Source organism: Ptychodera flava, chromosome 15 (genome assembly GCF_041260155.1).
Source record: "Ptychodera flava strain L36383 chromosome 15, AS_Pfla_20210202, whole genome shotgun sequence".
Classification (NCBI taxonomy): Eukaryota; Metazoa; Hemichordata; class Enteropneusta; family Ptychoderidae; genus Ptychodera; species Ptychodera flava.
The window spans coordinates 33,589,130-33,611,050 of record NC_091942.1 but is presented as its reverse complement, the minus strand read 5'-3'; the positions used below and the strand labels follow the sequence as shown (position 1 = coordinate 33,611,050).

Here is a 21,921-nt window from a genome sequence, read left to right as displayed (position 1 = left end):
CCTCACTGTATATGTAGACTTCAAAGATTTCACTGTACCAACAGAGTTCCAATATAACAGCCGTTCAGTGGCCACATCGCACAAACGGTGAAGCAGTTTTGTACAAATCACAATAAACACATCAAACATGCATCTATTTTGCTTATCAGTGTATGGGCCAGTAGGTGTACAGCATTAATAAGCGAAGGCATACGATGAATTCGGAAAGTGTATGTTTTATTTATGTTTTGTTAATTACAAAATGGAAAAGGAGTGCGTGTCATCGACATAAGTTAATATAAATGTACGCTGAGACCCGAAAAGATGACTTTAAAAGCAAATGGGATCACGAGGCCGTTCTCCAGATTTTACAAAGTGAGTGGTCAGATCTAATTGTATGGCAAATTTACACCAAAATTATGTCTAAGGACTGAACTTAGTTATACAAACAACATAACTGTCATTACATTACCATACCCTGTCCGTCGCATTTTAATTGGTCGGGCTGAACCACGTGACTGACCACAAATACACAGTAATAGTTTGTTTACATGCCACAATATGAATAATAATATTAACATCGTAACTTTACAGCTAAAACGTAAATTGAAAGTTTTACAGTGATCATAATCAATCACAAAACAAAGTGAAGCTCTTGTGGGCCAAGTTCAGACATTTTTTCCAAAGCAAATCTCCGGATTTTCAGCGCGCGTGACACTGCGTAGCGTACTGCACATGTTCTGGGGCCCCGTTGTCTGTGGCGTGGGAAATTTTTCGTAAATTTGCCGGTTTTCTTGGGTTCGTTGATAATATAATGGAAATACCAGACTCCGCCCTGACCATTAAAGTTTATGTATGGGCTCGGGCTAATTTTTGACTTTCCCCTCGCCCTTGCCTTTAAATAAACGTTAATGGTAAGGGCGCCCCCCTTTATTTATATAAAAAATGGTAACATAAGTGTTGTTGATTTTTTCAATCCGGTCCATGTTTTCAATGCGGAATAAGGTGGAACATGAATGTACTACATAGGTTTTAGGATGTTGACGAAAAGACAAATCTTTCAGTGAAGTGAAGTGATATTTTATTCAGTATTACAGGCCATCGGCCAAGGATGATGTCAAATTATCATCAATATTTTACGATTCAAAAATATACCCCAGTTTGCATAGAAGTCTTTGACTTGATTCGGACGATTCCGAATAAAGAAGATATAATGAAATATAGCGCAGAAACTTCGACATGAGATCTCTTCTCGAAGCAAATTGCAAATGATGTATTGAAAGTTTGGACAAGGTGCTTTACAACAGTATAGCGGTTTCTAAGTGAAATGTGGATCCACGGTAGGTCACACTTTTCCCAGAAGCTTGGTTTTATACGAATGAGATCCAAAATCGAAACCTAAAACACTAACAGCGAGTTTGAGCGCTGGATCACTTCGGCAATGTTCCTGAACCATGATAGAGTATTCTTAATCGTCATCGCTCCCTTGGCATTTGTCGAGCTTTCAAATTCATAAGATTACGATACTGCAAGGTTGAATTCGATCACTTCAGTTGCATGTTTTTTAATCATTAAGAACAATTTTTTGCAGCCACTATGTGAAACTCTTTTTTGTCTCCTAGCTGTAGATATTTTGATGACAATATGATATTGTAAACGTTTCATTATCACAGGGGCTTACGGATTCCAATATGAATGAAACTGAACTTCACGTCTTTGGTAGCTTGTTGCACAGCCATTTAGCTGGAAGAGCTATTCGTGTACGTCATATCCGTGATGGAGTGGAACTGCCCATGCTTGCCCAGGACGAACACTACGATTTCAATTACCAGGAATTTGTACACTTCAAAGAGGAAGTAACAGTACGCCCAGTAAGTATACTCAGTGGAGATAATACACACTGATATACCAATAAAGAAGCCTTTGGAAACTGAACTTTCAGCTGCAGAGTACAGTGCTTGTTATCAATTCTTGAAAAAAACTTTCTGCGCACTTTCTTGCAAGGGGATCCACTGCAGGACCAATGTAATTATAATTTGATTGACCCTTCTGTCGTTATTTGTTTTTGAAGTAACGCCCACCCTTGTTCCAGACTGACAACATGGTGTGCTGTACGGAATAGTGACAATAAACTTCGCAATTGTTTCTTTCTGAGTATTACGTGCTTTAGAAACTTTTCAAAGCAGCCACAGCAGCCATTTTTACATTGATCATCTGCACAATCCCCACCACAACAATCATCATCATCATCATCATCATCATCATCATCATCATCATCATCATCGTCGTCGTCGTCGTCGTTGTCGTCGTCTTCACCTTCAAAACCGCTACCATCGCCATACCGTTTCATTATTGTTTTCTTTTCTTTTCAAGGGAGATAGCTTTGTAGTTGAATGTGATTACGAAACCAAAGACAGAGAGACGATAACTTATGTAAGTCTTTGCGGAACACGTATGTTCGCACAACAATTTTCAGAAAGATGTATATTTCATGGCATGCTTCAATTTGCCGGGTTTTTTTCATCCTAAGTTAATGTTGAATCACGTTTAAGTATAAATCCCTCAACAATGTTCGCTCGCGAAATTCCAATATGCGAATAAAACGTAATCGTTTGGATTCGATAAGTGATCAGATATTAACATTGGTATCAAGTTTCTTCAGAAATGATCACAATTGTGAACGCAACTTGCATGTCACTCCATACTCGATGAAATGTATTCAGTACATGACCATGTCGATTGCATGCCCTTTCATGACAACGCCCTACGGTAGTAGCTCAGGGAAGTTTTAGGCCGGGCAGTTTAGTGTCGTTAGGGCTGACCGTAGAAACGTGTTGAGATGGGATATACGAGTTACTTAATAACAGTCAGACTTGCTGGCACATCTTGTTAACACTTTGAAGACAAATTGCGCATAATATCTAATGGCAAATAGAATGAGGGGAAGGAAAATCTGGAGCATGTTGTGGACCGTGCCGATTTCTTTATCAGCCATGAACATTTACAATAACATAGTAATGAAAATATCACGATGACTTAATGTTATTCCGTGGCATGAAAAGCAAACAAATTGAGTATAAAAGGCACAAAAGAGAGGTCGTTTGTCTCATTAGGGGTATCATTTAGGTATCAGAAAAATTATACACTTTCCTAGAGAACATAAAGTCATGAAGAAAAAGCACACTCAAAAGTGTCATGCCTTTCAAATAATGTATCACTAGATTTCTCAGTTTTGAAAATCCTAACTGTCATTAAAACGTTGTATGGGAAATACCTGTTTCTCAAGTAATTCGGTTCGGGAAATCATTACTTTAGCCCACGGAAGTTTTGGTTTGGCAAGTTTATTCTATTTACTATATTTGCCACACTGCAAGGATATTTCAAAACCACAGAAAACATTTTATTGAGTAAAGTATGTATAAAAACGTGATATTTTACATTGGAAGACAATTATCGCATGTAATCCGACGAATATTTGGTATATGTGTGTGATCGTTACTTTGCGTGAGAATTTGTATGATATTGCAAGGTGCAGAGAGAGAGAGAGAGAGAGAGAGAGAGAGAGAGAGAGAGAGAGAGAGAGAGAGAGAGAGAGAGAGAGAGAGAGAGAGTGTGTGTGTGTGTGTGTGTGTGTTGTTTCACACAAACAAAGGTTTACTTTACTTTAGTTACACGTGCATTGTTGTTATATTTCGACAGGGCGGTGCCGGCACGTACGAGGAGATGTGCTTGGCTTTCTTTTATGCATATCCCCAGTCAAATTTCTTCTACTGTACAACCCTATTACTTCCTGAATTCCTAGCATATGGCGTTGGCATACAGGAAGTTGTGCAGGAGTAAGTATCAGCAAAGGTAACAATTGTAAGCATGTTCGCTAATCTAAAATGCGGCAAAAACGTTGGTCATCGCATTCAAACCTATACGAAACCCATCAGTGAACATTTATTCGATTTACAAAATCATTCTTGACACGAGAAACAATTTCTTTCTCGCAACATGCCTTATTAATTACTTAATTTAGGAATTACATTCCCGGGTTATAATTGTGTCCGATTTATCGAGACACAAAAAGGGCGTTCAATACATGGTTGATGACCAACTTTGACGTTGTTAGTAAAGCACACTGTTCAGAGATTGTCGAATTAAGCATTTGGTTGCGCTCTGTCCTCAAAAGGACGTACCGTAGACCTAACCTAGCTGTGTCTACAGTCGACCCTGATTTAATATTTTACATTGTCAAATAGCCATGCAAAATTGTGTTAAAAGGCTCAGTCACTGTAACTTTTGACAATTTTTGTAGTATCATCGTGCCATGTATCAAATGCAGTGTCCTATACAGCGCGCTGCGTGCATGTGTATTACGTGCAATACCAATCGTTATCGTTGACAGTTCAATTTAAGGTCAGGTCCTGAATTCAATCAACATCATACAAAGACAGTTCATGATCTAACTACTTAGTATTTTCTACAGGAAGTAGACCTAGAAAGTACTTGATATATTGAACAAAAATACTTCAAAATTATCAACTCTCAGAATTACCTCTCCCTCGATTGTCACCAAGAAGTGACTGCACAGATGTATCAACTTTCACGTCACGCCATAATGATAAAACCAAGTTTTAAAATCATAATACTCGTATTTTAAAGGGGATATTATGGCAACTACGTAATCAAGAAGCCCGAACACTTGGCGAATATTTCGTTATTTGATTACTTGGAACACATGAACTGGACTGATGAAAGCAACGTTGCTGCACTCGAGAGGGCGTATCAGAGTGGACTGACGTACGAGACTTGCTCCTCTAACAGGCTTGACAATGGCCAGGGACAACAAACAAATGTAAGTAAACTTTTTAATGGTTATCCACTCAGGTAATTGTGCTCAGATGTTAAAATAATACAGAAAAATATACTGCAGTTACTAAAATGATTCGTAGATTCACAGTAGTTCGCGCATCGAAACGGAAATACTGAAACTTTTGATCAAACTTTCCTCAAGCCAACGTACTAGGCTATTTTCTTTCAAAATTCAGAAATAAAATAGGATGATTCACCGTGCTGGTTTTGAAAGTAGAAAAACAAATAACCCCAAATTTACCGATATTTGAGAGTCTGAATATCATTCCCCTTGGCGCATTCTACCTTAATAGCACATTACGTCATGTATCCTTATCGATATTAGCATCAGCCAGGTTGGTAACATTTTGTAAAATTTCTGTAAACACGATCGGAACTAATTTGGGATAATTGGATCTTCGTATTTTTCAAATTTCTCAAAAGTGTTAGGTGCCCTATAGCTGAATGTTGCAATATAACAAATTACTCATAAAAACAAGTGTGTGACTTAAAAAGAAAAGCAGATGAACTTCCATTTGCAGACTAAACCGACAATAGTTCACTATCCAATTATCCCAAATTAGTTCCAATCGTGTTTGTATGAGATATTTGCCATGAAACCGCGATATCCTGAACATTGAAGAAAACATTAATATTGTTAGTAATGATACAAATGAAACAGCACCTTGTCATAAAGTAGCTATGTCTGCATTTTTGCTGGAAAATGCTGAAATCTGCTCCTAAAATTGATTATGAAGAATGCCAGTATGTAGTGTGTGTCAAATATAACCCCTAACTGTCGGTATGCTAAGAATTTCAAATTCCTATGATAGTGCATGTATTTAACTCTTTCTCCTGTCACCACTATCTTAGTGCATACTGCGTAGAGTTGGCTATCAGAATAGCTACAAGCAAAAATTTATTTACTTCTCGAAGAATGCAAAGTTGACATAAAGGTTTCCAAAAGAAAGCGACTTTGTTTATTTAAACCCTGATGACTCTGACGTGGGGCAGTTTGTTTTGTGTCAATAGTTTCGCAAAGCCATCACATTTTTGTGGTCTGTTCCTAAAGCGCATTGAAATGCCAAGTATTGTGTTTGGTGGTGCAATCTATATTTATGTGACGTTCACTGTTATTGTTGACAAATAAATTCAGCCAAGGACTTGATTTTCCTCAACACCAAAGCGCGACATGCAAAAGAAGTCTGTGTTGGCATGGCTAAGTATTCGGTGACAATTTTCGCGAGGAAGGCGCTCAGATTCTCAGTGTTGAAATATGTAACAGCGGAGCGTCCGCGCAAAGGGATGTTGCTGTGGTTGTAAGTCTAAAAATGCGAGTCTGCGGCGTCAACACAGAATTGAAAAGACAGGAAAAGGAAATATGTTTTGAAGACAGTGATGCTTTAAAACACGTGATGAGAAACAGTGTGCGGATGGTGCGAGCACCGACCGATCTCCATTCACAGACATTAATTAGTTGTACTGTACGTAGTTTACTTTCTTGATGGTCAAGTTGGATTACACTGAAAATTGTACTCGCGTATCACTAGCAGTCGTTCTCAAATATGATAGTATTAATGTCTTAGAATAATTTCCTCCTGGTTTTGTGGCAATTTCGAGTAGCTGAGGTAAGGGGGTTTGAAATTAAGTGGCAAGGGTTTCTCAACAGCTTGCACATTCTAAATTTATTCTGCGTTGAAAAGTTTTTTCTGAGTTTGTTGGTTGATCCGTTCACGGTGACGAGGTAATCATATTTGCAACGTCCTTATCGCTTGTTTCTGCAGGACACCGAGTATGAAGACGATGAATTCCCCGGAAACCTTTACTTTCCATCGGTCACCTTTGAGCGTCGTCCAGCGAAAGATCGCCAATGTGACCTTGGTAACCCGGGCTCTGACAACGGCAGGGATGTGATAAGAGCTGGTGGCAGCGCCATCCATGGACTGAAAATGATGATACTTTTACTCGCCTCTGCTGTAATTTTCGCTTCACAGTAAGAGATGTACTGCGATGAAATAAAGATTTCGATATTCAAACGCCACATCACATGACCAATATATTTGTAACATTTCTTAGTTTAGACGATGATGATACTACATTATAAATGATTTTTATTGACTCGACATGTCAGTTGTGTTCATTTAAAGAGTTTTAATTAAATTGTCTCATTAAATTTTGCATGTTTGGAGCAATGTGAACTTAAACATCAAATAACACTGACGACCCTCCTCAGAAATTGAGAGAAGTTTCATGATTTTCATGACCCCGCGCCATCGGAAGAGCAAACTTTTATGATTCTGATGATTTTGTCGATAGTTTTGTTTTAATCTTTAACATCTTTTACACTGTACATTAGTCCTGGTGGAAAGTAAAGGTAATTATTTTTCAAGGTAGGATAAAATAAACGTTGTTTAGCGTCTTTGTCAACTGTTCTAATCCTTGGCATTTCTCGGCAATATTGCTATATCTTGTTGAAATAGGTACATCATTATATCAGTTCTTGGACAATAAAGTATTTTCTTATTGTTTTCATACTTGCATTTTCTGCCTGCCACTGTATATACTGATATGTCGATATAGCAAATGACGATAGACATAGAAGACGATTTTGAACGATATGTACTGCAATGAATAAGTTCCCAAGGCTAATCTATTTAAATCTGTCTTTCAGCATTTGCATTTAGTATTTGCAGATCTTTTCTTGAAGTTATGCGAATCTCCAAACTGAAAAATTTTGCAGTTTTGCTCAAACTTTCTTTCGGAAAATTTTGAGTCATTCCATTTCTAGATCAAGCACAAAAATCCAATGTCAACGTGTAAGTGGCAGTAGAAGAGAAACAATTGAACTAAAACATGTGAAATCAAAGTGGCTGCCATATTTAGGTTTCTAACTTTTTCGCAAAAACAAGGCGGTGAAAACTTTATTTTTACACAAGCCACAAAAGTAGTTCACACTATTAAATGTTTTCTTCCACTTGATACGTCATCAGAAGAATAATGCAATAGAAATTGTAAGAAGTATGTATGCAAATGGCGCAGTTGTAAACATTCAGCGCAAATGAAGAGCATCCGGGACAGTTTTGTATGTGCCCTAAAACGTGCAAGTATTCCTGTAAACAGCTTTCCTCATGGGAATAACTTTGAAGTTACGGTGCACCATGGGTGATTTCCCAATTTCTCAACATTCGAAGAAAATCTGGTGTTCAGACACAATTGCAATTTGCTAGGATTTTTTCTCTTCTAAGAATTGCGGTATATTTTCAGTTTATAAGATGAGTATATATCAAAATAGTTATTCTCGTGTAGAAGTATGAAAAGTGATAATTCAAATTGCTCTAAAGGATAAATCTAGGGGGAGGGGGTGTTTCAGTGTAGTGTATACTTCTTCATATTATGCAAAATATTGTCTGATGAAATCAGATATACAAATTTTACATCAGTAAATTGCAAAGCAAAGAAGAATCAATAATCTAAAATGAAAAAAAGGTTGGTTTAGAATCATAAATATCGTTAAAATTAAAAACAATAATTAATTTTTGGCTGTAAAATAAAAATGCCACATTACATGAAGTATTTTAGCCCTTTGTCCTTTAAAAATAGATGGGAGAGTATTGTTGGTTTATATATCAAGTACGGGTAGTAGGTTTTCAAAAAAACCAATGCAATATATGTGTTTTGTTAATTAAGTATACAGAGCACATGTATGTAGGCTCGGAGGGATACGGCCGTGCAAAATATGTATACCAAAATTTTTACGAATGTTCAATAACGATTTAGTAGCCACAGTTATGATCTTGTCTTTTGAGATTCCTGTTACGTAAAAATGAGAAGACACGTTACTTCAGTTTTGAAAGGAAGAGAAGCTCTTGCGTCATCTTGAATAAACTCACCTCCAGAGCTTGTTCATGCATCACAGTCGCCCCGATAAAACAATTTGTTTTGTATTTTACAATACATTTCAATCTGGCGATTTTCTAAAGAGTCAAAGGTTTCAGCTTAATTTTCTGGCTTCCGTAACAACAACCAAGTGGAACACGTTTCTGTCGATATCGATATTAAAAATAATCACAGACAAATAGAAACAGACTGGCAACGGGTATTGTTCAAGGCGTGAAGCGGTTACGTAAGTCATCCATGTTCGCCTCGCCTAAGGTAGCTCTCGCCTCGCTTTTCCGAAGAGTGCCGACCATGTACCCTTCGGTAGTTTCCGGATTTTCGCCAATCCTTAAGCGAAAGTACGTTCGGCAAAGTTTGTGTTATTGTTGTCATGTGGTGCTGAGTGGAATCGGCATACTGGCGAAAACGGGAAAGTTTTGAGCTTCGGGAAAGTGAGTTTTACCATTTTAAAAATTCCTCTCACATTGTTATGAATATATAATGAGTGTGTTTCAACCAAATTTAAAAATCTTCTATCGATACTGTCTGGTTTTACTCAATGGTTTACGGTCAGTCATATCGTCTATTAAAAGTTGGTCATTAAAGGACGTGTTTATGAAACTGTGGGCGTGTTATGTTTTGATCGACGTGAAGCAGTGTTTCTGCCCTGAGAGCTCACAAAGTAATTATGGTTGCTACGCGACTGGCAGCACGATGCCATCTCGTCGTACTTTTTGCATAATCTCGTGCAATTATCAACCACGAACAAAGTCTTAAAAAAATCTAACACCTGTGAAGCTTATTTTAATATGAAAAGGCCATAGTCTACCGAGACGACCATGGAACAAAAGCCATGCCGCGTTTCTAGTCTGTTCTTCTATTTGTCTGTGAAATAGTTAAATTCAACCGAGCTTTGAATTTAATTAATTTTCCGACAACGATTCTTTAAATAAAATACATTGTACTAACACGTCGTCATCTTTCTGATTTTTTTGTAGGCAGGGTAATACAGTGCGATTCGGTAACATATGAACACAATCTTTATTAAGACACACTCTTTCAACCTAACCAACTATATCATACCGTGAACATAGTCAGGTTATTGTGTGTTATTCACATTCATCTTCAATCCTCCAAGAATATAATTGAGAGTTTTGAATATTTTGTACCTTGGCCACACCCTGTCTTGAAGTTTTGATTTGATTAACGCGTATTATCTGACCCTTGTTTTATCCACTTTATAGCCAAATTTTTGCTGTGATCATTGATGTAGGATAGCTTGTCATACCGAATCTGTATCTTCAGGGAGAGGTTGGAACAGACTTCTCGCAGTCTTCATGAGAAGTCGTCGCCGACGCTAAAGTTAGATCCTTTGAGTGTTCTTGCGTTCGAGAGGACTTAGCTTGTATCTTAGAAGTTTGTGAAAACTGCTATGGTCGCTTTCGCTCCTCGTACCAGAAGAGCACCTGGCATTCGAAGAATACGTTCAAATTGCCAGTGTGCCTCGTTCTTTATCTGAACCACATCTATCGGCAAAAGTTTCACATTTTCTTCGGAACATCGCGTTTGTTCGTTTAGTTCAATTCCATGAAACACTTCGTTTCTTCTGTTACTGTTTTCTATATCGTCATTGTCTCTTTTCAGTGGGGGATTATCTGTTTTTTGATCAGTGTTTCAAAATTTGATTCTACCTTACCAACTTTTGTTGAATTTTCCTGTAGTCGTTCACGGAGGATAAAAATATCACCTTCTTTTCAGATTGTCAAGCTTCCTTTCGCAAGACAAGTTGTTTGTTTAGCAAACTATAATCTAATATATCATACAATATCTTTCAAGATTTTTCACCAGCCTTTGACAAAGTAAATTACTCTCTGGTTCAATGTTGCTAACTTTGTCTGGGAGTAAACGGTAAAATGAACCGTATATTGCATTCCATGTACACAAATACTAAGTCATACGTCAGAGGTGGAAATGTCATTGAAGAGATTCAAACGCCCGGCACGGCGCAAGCTCAAGGCTATAATTTAGGCCCACTCCAATTCAATAGTTTTATAGAGGAACTGCATTAAATGCTGATTTCTGTACAACTGACCCACGACAATTGTTATCTGTTTGCTTTATTATATTCAGAAATATGAAAAAGAAAAGTAAATTTGGACAAGACGACCATTATCTTCGTAGGGGTGGGCACAGATCAAGATATGAAAACTAGTAATTTCGTAGCGTGGGAGTGGCAATAGTTCCCTACCAATTCTTCAAATACTTTTGTTCGCTTCTGTCGTCAAGAAATTTATGATAAAAGGGGGTACAGATCTTAGCAAGTCAAGTCTAAGTCTATTTTCAATTTCAAGAAAGGAGTTAGATTACCTCTAATATGAAAGCCATTTTCATCATAAATGCAATGGGGTTTTCAGGACATGAAACACTCGAGAAAGTTACAAGAAAAGTGGCGCAGAAAGCACTATATGTTCCCGGTCACACTGCAAATGAAGCTCTCATGGGTGACTGAGGTCCCTTTTCGATGTACATCAGTACTTCACAATGACGCTTTGACTTCATGCAATGTCTCTTGATAGGCTGCCGTAGCAAGCGTATAATATGATGTGTATTCTTGTTAATTTTGTTAGGTATATCCCGGCAACATCTATAAAACGATCTATTTTCTCACTGACTTCGTCACGTTTAGTTTTATTAAGAAAAAGGAAAACAATAGATTGCTAGGACTATGGAAATCAGAATTCGTGAATACACTCAAACAACGATGGGAAAGCGCCCTCGCAGAAAAGCTAAAACTACGTATACGCGCATATACAAATATAAAAATTTCTTGCAGCGAAAAATGTCGTATTCTTGAATTGTGAAAACAAGTTCATACATGTACAAGTTCATGCATGTTTTCGATGTTTTGCGATACTGTTCGCCATTGACGAAGGGAGATAACACATTTCGCATCATTTTTAAGCAAAGTGTTTCATATGAATATCAGTTATTATCAACTTTTCGAAGTTTGAGAAACTAATGAATACATGTACATAATATACAACATTTCCTCTGAATCTTTCAATCTTTGAGTATTATTCCATTAAACTGTGAACAACTTATTTTTCAAAAGTAAAAGACATGTATATGACTTAGATATTCCTAAAAATATCTTCCAAATTAACAATGCTGCAAGGTTCGAATATTCCATCAAATAAACATTTACTCTCTTAAATTGTGGGTGTGATAATGAAAAATTTAGTAAAATGCCATTATATTCCATTTACTCACACATTTTTCATTAAAATTAGAGTCTTTACTATTCAGAGTTTTACTTTTGTGTTATAGTGCGATAAGAATGTAAACATTTCTTCCGCTGCATGGACTTAAAATGAATGGCGTTATATATTGATTCTAAGTGATTTCAGTGACTTTTTGTAGTAAATCAAAATGTAACTTCGTCTTTTTTCTTTAATATTTGATTAATCTAATTTGCCAGAATTCAAATATGGCTGATAACTGTCAAGTCTCTTAGTCTTCCATGTGTTACTCTCAATCATGAGTGTATTCTTCAACTACATCAGAGTCATAGCTATCTCTGTCACTTCCGGTATGCAGTGACAATGACTCTGCCTGTAGGCAATAGCAGGGCAGTATCTGTATTAACTTTGATAACTTTGACAATAATTTTGTTCAGTTTATACGACTGCATTCTTGTTCTACTTCCTATACAGCATGTTGAGCTGTCAAGTATTCAGCTTGCCAACACAGCCGATGTATGACTGTGTAGCGTGTATTTGTATTATTGACAAATGACTTTCATTCTGGACTATAATTCAATTATTACCAATAACAGCCTTTGTCGACAAACTGAATATTGTGTATTTCGGCATGCTGTAGGGAGACAGCAAGAAACTGTCTTTGATACACTGCATAGAAATACTAAAAAATATTTAACAATTGTAGCTTCTGCCCCATTACAAGGCCTTGCTTTTTTAATGAAACTTCAATGGCATTCATACATTTTTTTTATTTTGACATATAACTCATGAAATGGGACAAAATGGTTCCAGATCTTTTACAATCATTACTAACATCAGAACCATTGAATTACATAAAAATGCTCATTTTTCATCGAAATACCTATCAAACCTTGGAATCGGAAAGTGTAAAAAGATAAACAGGAATCAATTTGAAAGTATTTTCAGATCCCCATTATATGCACAACAAAACTTTCAAGTCCGTCGCTACTACTCCCAGTATTTTGAATCTCCTTCAATGCCTCCAGCCCCTCCCCCTGACCAATGATGCAGCCTTATAGATACAATAAAAAGAGTACAATTGATGCATCCCAGCGTGATGGGACTGACTTAAACGATCAATCTTATTTAAATGACAAAACAATCGAAGGCTATGATATAGAAAGTGTTTTACCACTCGCTGCGACAGAAAGGCCAAACCTTAGTTGATCGCTGTGTGTTTTAGTAGCCATGTCAATACTGGCTGAAGCCGCTCCAACGAGGACACATGTTAGACTCGGTTATTTCGCCATCGTCTGAAACAACTGTTGATCAAATCACAGTGTCGTACCCTCTGATTTCTGATCACTATGCGGTATCTTTCAAAATTCCCATCACTAAAACACGTCCTATTACAAGAATTATATGATCAAGAAAAATACGTGACATCAACATTCCAGATTTCTGCAATGATATACAATATTCGAGACTGGTCACTAATCCTTCTTCATCTTTGACATCACTTATCAATCAATATAATGAGACACTACGGGACATAATCAATCAATATGCACCAGAATGACAACGAAACATAACTGTAAGACCAAACACCAAATGGTACAACGATGACATCTCAACAGAGAAACGTAAAAGGCGACATGCTGAACGGCAATGGAGAAGAACCAAACTCACAATTCATCGACAAATATACAAATCTCAGTGTGACGTAGTCAATCAGCTAATTAGGACAGCCAAATATACAAATCTCAGTGTGACGTAGTCAATCAGCTAATTAGGACAGCCAAATATACAAATCTCAGTGTGACGTAGTCAATCAGCTAATTAGGACAGCCAAGATTAACTACTATCAAAGTACCATTGAGGCTAATTCAACCAACCAGAAGGCAATTTTCAACATCGTAAACAAAATGCTTCATAAATCCAACGAATCGCTCTTACCATCACTCAGTTCAAACGAAGAAATCGCTGATCGTTTTGCAAATTTTTTTGTTTATAAAATTCAGACTATCAGGACAGATTTACAAAACCATCCACTATATTAGAAGTAATGGTGTAACGCTCCAGATTACTGATGCCATTTGCAATACAACTTCACAACTACCTGACTTTGAACCTACAAATGAAGAGGTGCTCACAAAAATAATCTCACAGTCACCAAACAAAAGTTGCATTCTGGATCCGATACCATCGTTTGTACTTAAACAGTCTCTTGGAGTTTTATTGCCAACTCTTGTGAACATAGATAGTGAACATGTCACTTTCAACTGTATATGTTCCTGAACAGTTAAAAATTGCTGCCGTTAAGCCAATACTGAAAAAAACAAATCTTGATCCTGAGATTATGAAGAACTACAGGCTAGTGTTTAACCTGTCATTTCTGTCAAAATTGAAAGAGAGAGTTGTTGCGGCTAGAATCATGAGTCATGTACAACTAAATACTTTGGATGAAATCATGGAGTCTGCTTACAAAAAGAATCACAGCACAGAAACTGCACTTCTCCGGGTACATAACGACATTCTCTCGGCACTTGACAAAGGCAACATTGTTATGCTTGTACTATTGGACCTTTCCGTAGCCTTTGATACTGTCGACCATTGGATTCTTCTGTCACGACTGAAATATCGAATGGGTATTTCAGGAACTACACTGTCATGGATTACACCATATCTGAGAAATCGTCAGCACAGATAAATGGAGCGTCATCAAAACCTCACATTCTATAGTGTGGCGTACCACAGGGATAGGTACTGAGTCCCATTTATTCACTATCTATACATTTCCCCTTGGTGACATTCTGAGAGAACACAACATTTTCATTTTCATTTCATCTCTACCCTGATGACTCCCTACTATTCCAGTGCTTCGAGTTTAAAGACATAGCAAGTATCTCTCACGTGCTGTGTATAATTCAAAATTAGATGACTATCAATCTTCTGAAATTGAATTCTGATAAAACAGAACTTTTATTATTTGGTTCAAGCAATAATATCAAGAAGTGTGGCGTACAGCTGTTTGTAAGTCCTCTGTAAAGCTGCCTATTACCATATAAAGTATTTATCCAAGGACATAGTGAAAAAACTAATGCATGCCTTGGTAACATCATGACTAGACTATTGCAACACTCTATCATACGGTATACCTGTCACATACATGCCAACCTTGAACATCGGAGGAGTCACAGTTCTACCATCCACACAGTCAGAAATCTCGGCACCACATTTGACACACAAATGTCTATGGAAAGCCAAGTAAATAAAGTCTGTAAAGCTGCCTATTACCATATAAGAACCATTAACAATACAGTAAAGTATTTATCCTAGGACACAGTGAAAATACTAATGCATGCCTTGGTAACATCACGACTAGACTATTGCAACGCTCTATCATACGGTATACCTGTCACATATATCAGGAAACTCCAATGTGTTCAAGATACAGCTGTTTGGAAGTCCTCTTGTAGATTATGTAATATCATTAATTATATTACCATGCCCTGCCTGTCGCATTTTGATTGGTCGAGCTGAACCACGTGACTGACCACAAATACACAGTAATGGTCTGTTTACATGCCCGTGAATATGAATAATAAGATTAACAACTCAAAGTATCGTAACATTACAGCTAAAACGTAAATCAAAATCAATCACAAAATAAAATAGAGCACTTGTAGGTCAAGTTGAGATACTTTTTTCAGAAAACATCTCCGGATTTGCTAAATTTTTGCAGCGCGCGCACTACTCACTGACAGGTTCTGGGGCCCCGTTGTCGTTCGAACGGGAATTTTCGCAAATTTTGACAGTTTTTTGGGTTCGCTGAGAATATAATGGAAATAACAGACTCCGTTCTGACCATTAACGTTTATTTGTGGGCGCGGGCTCGAGGAAAGCCAAATTAACGGGCTCGGCACGCCTCGTCCGTTAATGTTTGGCTTTCCTCTCGCCCTTGCCCACAAATAAACGTTAATGGTCAGCGCGTCGCCCGTTATTTCTATATTTCAGGGCGAGAGGAAAGCTAAAAATTAACGGGCGAGGCTTGCCGAGCTCGTTAATTTGGCTTCCCTCTCGCCCGCGCCCATAAATAAACGTTATTGGTCAGCGTGGAGTCTGTTATTTCAATTACATTATCAACGAACCCCGAAAAACTGTCAAAATTTACGAAAATTTCCCGTGCGAACGACAACGGGGCCCAAGAACCTGTCAGTGAACCTCACAAATGCTCCATTTTATTTTGTGGTTGATTATGATCTTTGTACAAATCACAATTTTCGTTTTAGCCGTAAAGTTACTATGTTTACGATATAATTCATATTTACGGGCATGAAAACAAACCATTACTGTGTATTATATTACCATGCCCTGCCTGTCGCATTTTGATTGGTCGAGCTGAACTACGTGACTGACCACAAATACACGGTAATGGTCTGTTTATACGCCCGTGAATATGAATAATAAGATTAACAACTCAAAGTATCGTATTTTTACAGCTCAAACGTAAATCATAATCAATCACAAAATAAAATGGAGAACTTGTGGGCCAAGTTGAGATACTTTTTTTCTGAAAATATTTCCGGATTTGCCAATATTTTACAGCGTGCGTGACAGTGTGTCGCGTATTGCTCAGTTCTGGGGCCCAGTTGTCGTTCGCTCCGAAACTTTTCGTAAATTTTGACGGTTTTCTTCGGTTCGATGATAATAAAATGGAAATAATAGACTCCGCTCTGACCATTAAAGTTTATTTGTGGGCGCGGGCTCGAGGAAAGCCAAAATTAACGGTCTCGGAAGCCTCGCCCGTTAATTTTTGGCTTTCCTCTCGCCCTTGCCCACAAATAAACGTTAATGGTCAGCGCGTCGCCCGTTATTTCTATAGTATACCCTTTGCAATAGAAGATAAGTGCCTCGAAGCTCTTTTGAATATTACTGGTCGTTATCATGTAAAGAAATTCACATCTAAAGAAAGATGATGAAATGAAAGGCAAAGATGGCATGCTCGTATAATTGAGCGACCGGTGTGACAGTCACCGAACAGTTGTAACGTGTCATTGTAAATCTTTTTCGAATCACTCTGTCGCATTGTACATTAAATGTTGTAACGTATTTTAGATGCTAAAGATCTTAAGATAGATACCTATACATGGGAAACGAAATATTTTTTTCTCGAAGTCAGATCACATTTGGCGTTGCTTTGTATTAACATAAGAGATAACAAATAACTGTTTTAATCACACTCGTGATTGCCAACAATCATGAGACGCCAATTGGGTTATGTTGCCCTGATTTTAAAATATGGAGTTCAGATATCCAGTACAAGTGATTGGTCTTGACCGTAAATATTAAAGTTGGTCATGAACATGACTGATCAGCAAATAATATTTTTGTCTACAGGAAAACCGATAATCTTCGTCGGCAGGAAAACCGATAATCTTCGTCGGCGAAGTAGTTTGTGGAATGACAATGTACATAACTTGGCTGCTATCATGGATATAGGTATTATTTACATTACTTACTTTCAGATTATGACTGTGTAGTTTGATTATCGGTTCCTAGATTGCGTTTTATTACTTTGGTGGCATTGCTGTCTCGCCATTATGCAAGAAAGATTCGTAAATCCAAGTAGAAATTAATGCGCCATGGTGGAGCACCATGTTGAAATTTCTTAGCTTGTTAGGCCGTTACTAGACGGATAGGTTAAGTAAGACAAAACACACCAAATTGACTCATAATTTGGCATGAAAGAAGTCTAGGGATAAAGAAGTCCCATCTCTTCTGCCTTTTCTGTTCAATTCCAGCTGATCTTATAACACAATATCTCACTTGACATCCATCTCCATGTTTGTCAGTGTTACTAGTAAATGCTCCATTTGGTAGAAATTTAGTATTTTTAGTAAAAGCTCAATGTTCGATGTCATTCACTAAAAGTTAATGTTGAACTTCTTTAAACAATCTGCTCTTTTTCTTCCTCAGTGAACGACAGTTACAGCTAGTAAATACTAGCTCGTCTATTTTAAGTTTTTGCACCTTTAATTTTTGATGGGTCATACACAGTTGACTCCATTAAACACGAAACATCATCTGACAGAACCTTGAACAAGTCTCTAGAACAACATTTGTATTTCTGTCAGTGATATTCAGGATATTAGGCTAAATTGTATCTGGGACGACACAGCAAAATTAAATATGCAAATATGAGTAGTCGTTAGCCAATTAATTTATTGTGTTCTCTGTTTTTGATCGCACGTTTCCCTTTAAGGAAAGTACCAGGTATACATGTGGCTTTAAAAGCTTTCCAACTTGAATATATATTTCAAAATGTAACCACACGAACGGGTCGGTGATAGAGGGACTGTGGTAGGTCCTTCCCTGTGCTCTCCTTGAATTGGATGTTCCTTCAGCGAGACATGAACTGCAAATGGCCGCAGACACGTTTAAATCAACGCCTGAAAAAAAACCCCCAAATTGTTACACACATTGAGTATTAACAGAGGTTTCCTTAACGGTACAAGTATGTATCGTCCTGAGATACTTCATAACTGTCAAAATACGCATGGAGAAATAATTTTAAGAAAAATCACGTACGCTGTCGTAATCTAAGATCAAATTTGAATAACAAAAAAAAAACAAAATCGGTGAAAGATCTATCTGAAGAGATCAACGACCTTTTGCATGACAAGTGCACAGTGTCCTGACAGTTGTTTACCAAAGAATTGTTACGTAAAGTACAATGAAGCTGTTGTGATTGCGATTTTTGCACTCGGTAAAATTGTTTGAAAATGACATTGAACACTGATATTTTTATTACATTTTTTGCATGATCAGTGTTTGAGTCACAATATTCAACAACCAAACAATGACAATACATTTTGTGAAAAACAGTTCTCATTTTGTCAGAGACTGAAGACCAAAGAATATGCAGGCATGGAAACTCTGTGACCTTCTTGTGTCATTTCTCCAGTAGTCAGCTTCTAATGAAAGCCGTAATACGGTATGGTTAAGTGTCAAAATGGTTATTGAGGTGAAGTCAATGAAAATATATGTTTCTATGATAATAAAGGATGGATTCAAAACAGTTCAGTTTTGTCCTAGATCCTGTGAAAAATTGAGAAATTGATGTGCGCAATGGTGCTGTCTGGTGCAATCTGAGATGTGTTGTCGATTTGTCTTTTACTAGTGAAACTGGTAGCATACCCCAAGGGGAAATCACAAGAGGCTCTCGCATCGAAAATTTTGTGAAATTGTTGTGGTGAATTGTGCAATCTGAGAGGTGTTTCAATTTATTTCGCACAAAAAATTGAGTAACCCTCCCCATCTTCCTCTCCATATTTTGAGCAATCCCCGTTTAAGTTTTCGATTTTTTGAGTGACGCCTCCTCACATTTGTCCGACCCCAGGCCTTAAATAATGACGGTTCCCTTATTGGTGTAGTCTCTCGCACATACGATGGTGTGGGGAATCGCAAGCTTAGCGCCGAAGGCGCGATCTTCGCATGCCAAAAGCAGAAATGACACATGGGACAGTCGACAGTCTGCTTTCGTGAAGAAGGAGCAAAAATCCTCAAAATCCTTCAATCCCATTATGTAACATGGAAGCTTTCAGCTTGGGGATGGTTTGCAGTTCAAACGCTAAAATGTGTATTTGCGGCGCCAGCACAGAATTACAAGTAAACAAAGGGAATATAGAACTATATAAAAAGTGTAATTTGAAAACAAGACTTTCTGAACGTATAAAGTCGTTCAAAGATAACTGGCAGATGACAAGAAATTTGACTTATAGTTTGAATTAATAGTTTTACTTTTCATTGCTCACTTTTGCGATTGGGACTACTTTATGATATGCGTGTGTTTGTTGTACTTGCAATCATATGGTGAAAATACCGTCCTAATCGTTCAGTCTGTTTCTACATGACAACGAAAAAGAAGACGATGGAGACCCCGGAAGCCTTTCTTTTCCATCGACTACCTTTGAGCGTCTACCTGCATTAGGGAGCGTTCAGTTATTATGGCCGGGGGTGGGCCGGCAAATTCTTCCTGCACATCAGTTAAAATAAGTGAACCCCCCTACCCATTGTACCAAAAAATTGATGGACCCCCCTTTCAAGATGACAAAAATTTCATGACACCCCCTCCCCCCATTGCTTGAGTAAATTAGCTGCACACACAAACACCTCAGGGGTATGGAGCGATAGAATCCCCCCAAAAAAGAGCTTAGATTTTTTCACATGACCTTCCTTACAAACTCAAAAGGTGTTAATGCTCTATTTCCCATTCTGACTTGCTATAATTTTGAAATTACCCCTCAAAGGGGTTGAACAGAAATTACTGGTGGATCACAATATTTTTGCGCAAGCGTGTGTGTACATATTTTGATATTTGGATTTAATTAAAAATCACCTGTTGATAATGTTGATTCACTATACATGGTATACATATATTTTCTCATACACGTATGAGGAATCTATGTAATACTTTCTCAATGCAAAACTATATATATGCATTTATAGATATTTGATAATTTACATAAATGTACTTAAATGAAATAGGGTTGTTACAACTGGCATGTGGACAAAAAGTTTGACCTTAGAATTTCACCAAAAATGTTCATCCACTATACATGGGAGTCAATGATAAAATTGTGAATATTTTTTTTCCAATAAAAAACTTGGTATACTTGTGCATATACAGACGTTCAATAATTAACATAATTGTACTTGATTAGAATATGATGGTTAAAGGTGCATATTATGTGTACAAGAAATCTGATTGTGGAATTTCACTGAAAATGTTCATCCACTATACATGGGAGTCTATGAGGAAAGTATGAATAATTTTTTCCAATACAAAAATAGGTAAAACCCATATATTTATGTACTCTCGATTATTGATATCAATGTACTTGATTAGATTAGGGTGGTAACAAATGGATGTGTTAGCCAGAAATTGGATTTTGGAATTATAACAAAATGTAGATTCACTGTACATGGGAGTCTATTAGGAAAATATGAATAATTTTTTTCCAATACAAAACTATCAAAATCTGTGTATTTATAGACATTTGAAAATTCATTTTAAAGTACTTAGTTAGCCTAGGATGGTTAAAGGTTGATATGTGTGCAAGAAATTAGATTTTGGAATTTCACCGAAATGCTGATTCACTATACACTGGAGTCTATGAGAAAATAAGAATAATTTTTTTACAATGCTAAACTAAATTAATTTGTGCTTTTATAGGTGTTTGATAATTGATACAAATGTACTTGATTCAAATAGGGTATTTAAAAGTCCAGATGTGGACAACAATTATGATATTGGAATTTCACCTAAAATTATTGTTTAAGTTTTCATGGTACTAGTAGTCTAAGTACAGGTAACTGTTAAATAATTTCCCTGACAAAACTTGCTATATCTCTAATATGTAAGTAAGAGGAATTGTTCATTGCCCTCAGTGCAGTGAACTTGATTTACAATAAGACAAGCCTCAGAGTTATCAAGTCAAGATGTTCATGTTCAGATTTACAGGTGAATAACTTCAGAGAATGAAATCATGCAACGAATCATTTTTATCTCCCAAAATATTTCTGAACACTGAAACTGCTTTTTGACGGGATGGATACTTATGAAAATTAAGTGACCCCCCCCCCCTCTGAGCTGTTTGAAAAATACATGAACCCCCCCCCCCTTGCAGTTTTCAAATTTGAGGTGACCCCCCCCCCCCACTGGATTTTGCCGGCCCACCCCCGGCCATAATAACTGAACGTTCCCTTAGAGGGCCTTTGTCGATACATGCTCTAGCTCTCGTATTGACGAGGGCCTGATAGGAGCTGGTGGCAGCGCCCTCAATGGACTGAATGATGATATTTTTAGTCACCTCTGCTGTGATTTTCTCTTCACAGTGAAAGGTGTACTGAAATGAAGATTTCGAGACTACAACGACACATCAAACTACCATGATTATAGGCTGTAAAATTTGGTAGTTTAAACGAAAATGATTTCGTAGAATCG

At 37.3% G+C, this 21,921-nt stretch overlaps 1 protein-coding gene across 1 annotated transcript in view; it reads left to right on the top strand.

The window, feature by feature from the left end:
- The window catches only part of LOC139151955 (DBH-like monooxygenase protein 1 homolog), a 28,425-nt gene extending 18,877 nt beyond the window's left edge, over positions 1-9,548 (top strand). The window contains exons 8-12 of the mRNA XM_070725017.1: positions 1,653-1,850; positions 2,353-2,412; positions 3,679-3,815; positions 4,627-4,819; positions 6,600-9,548. Of these exons, the coding sequence (XP_070581118.1) occupies positions 1,653-1,850; positions 2,353-2,412; positions 3,679-3,815; positions 4,627-4,819; positions 6,600-6,812 (801 nt within the window). The 3' untranslated portion in view covers positions 6,813-9,548. The remainder of the gene's footprint in view (positions 1-1,652; positions 1,851-2,352; positions 2,413-3,678; positions 3,816-4,626; positions 4,820-6,599) is intronic.
- The last annotated feature ends 12,373 nt before the right edge of the window (positions 9,549-21,921 follow it).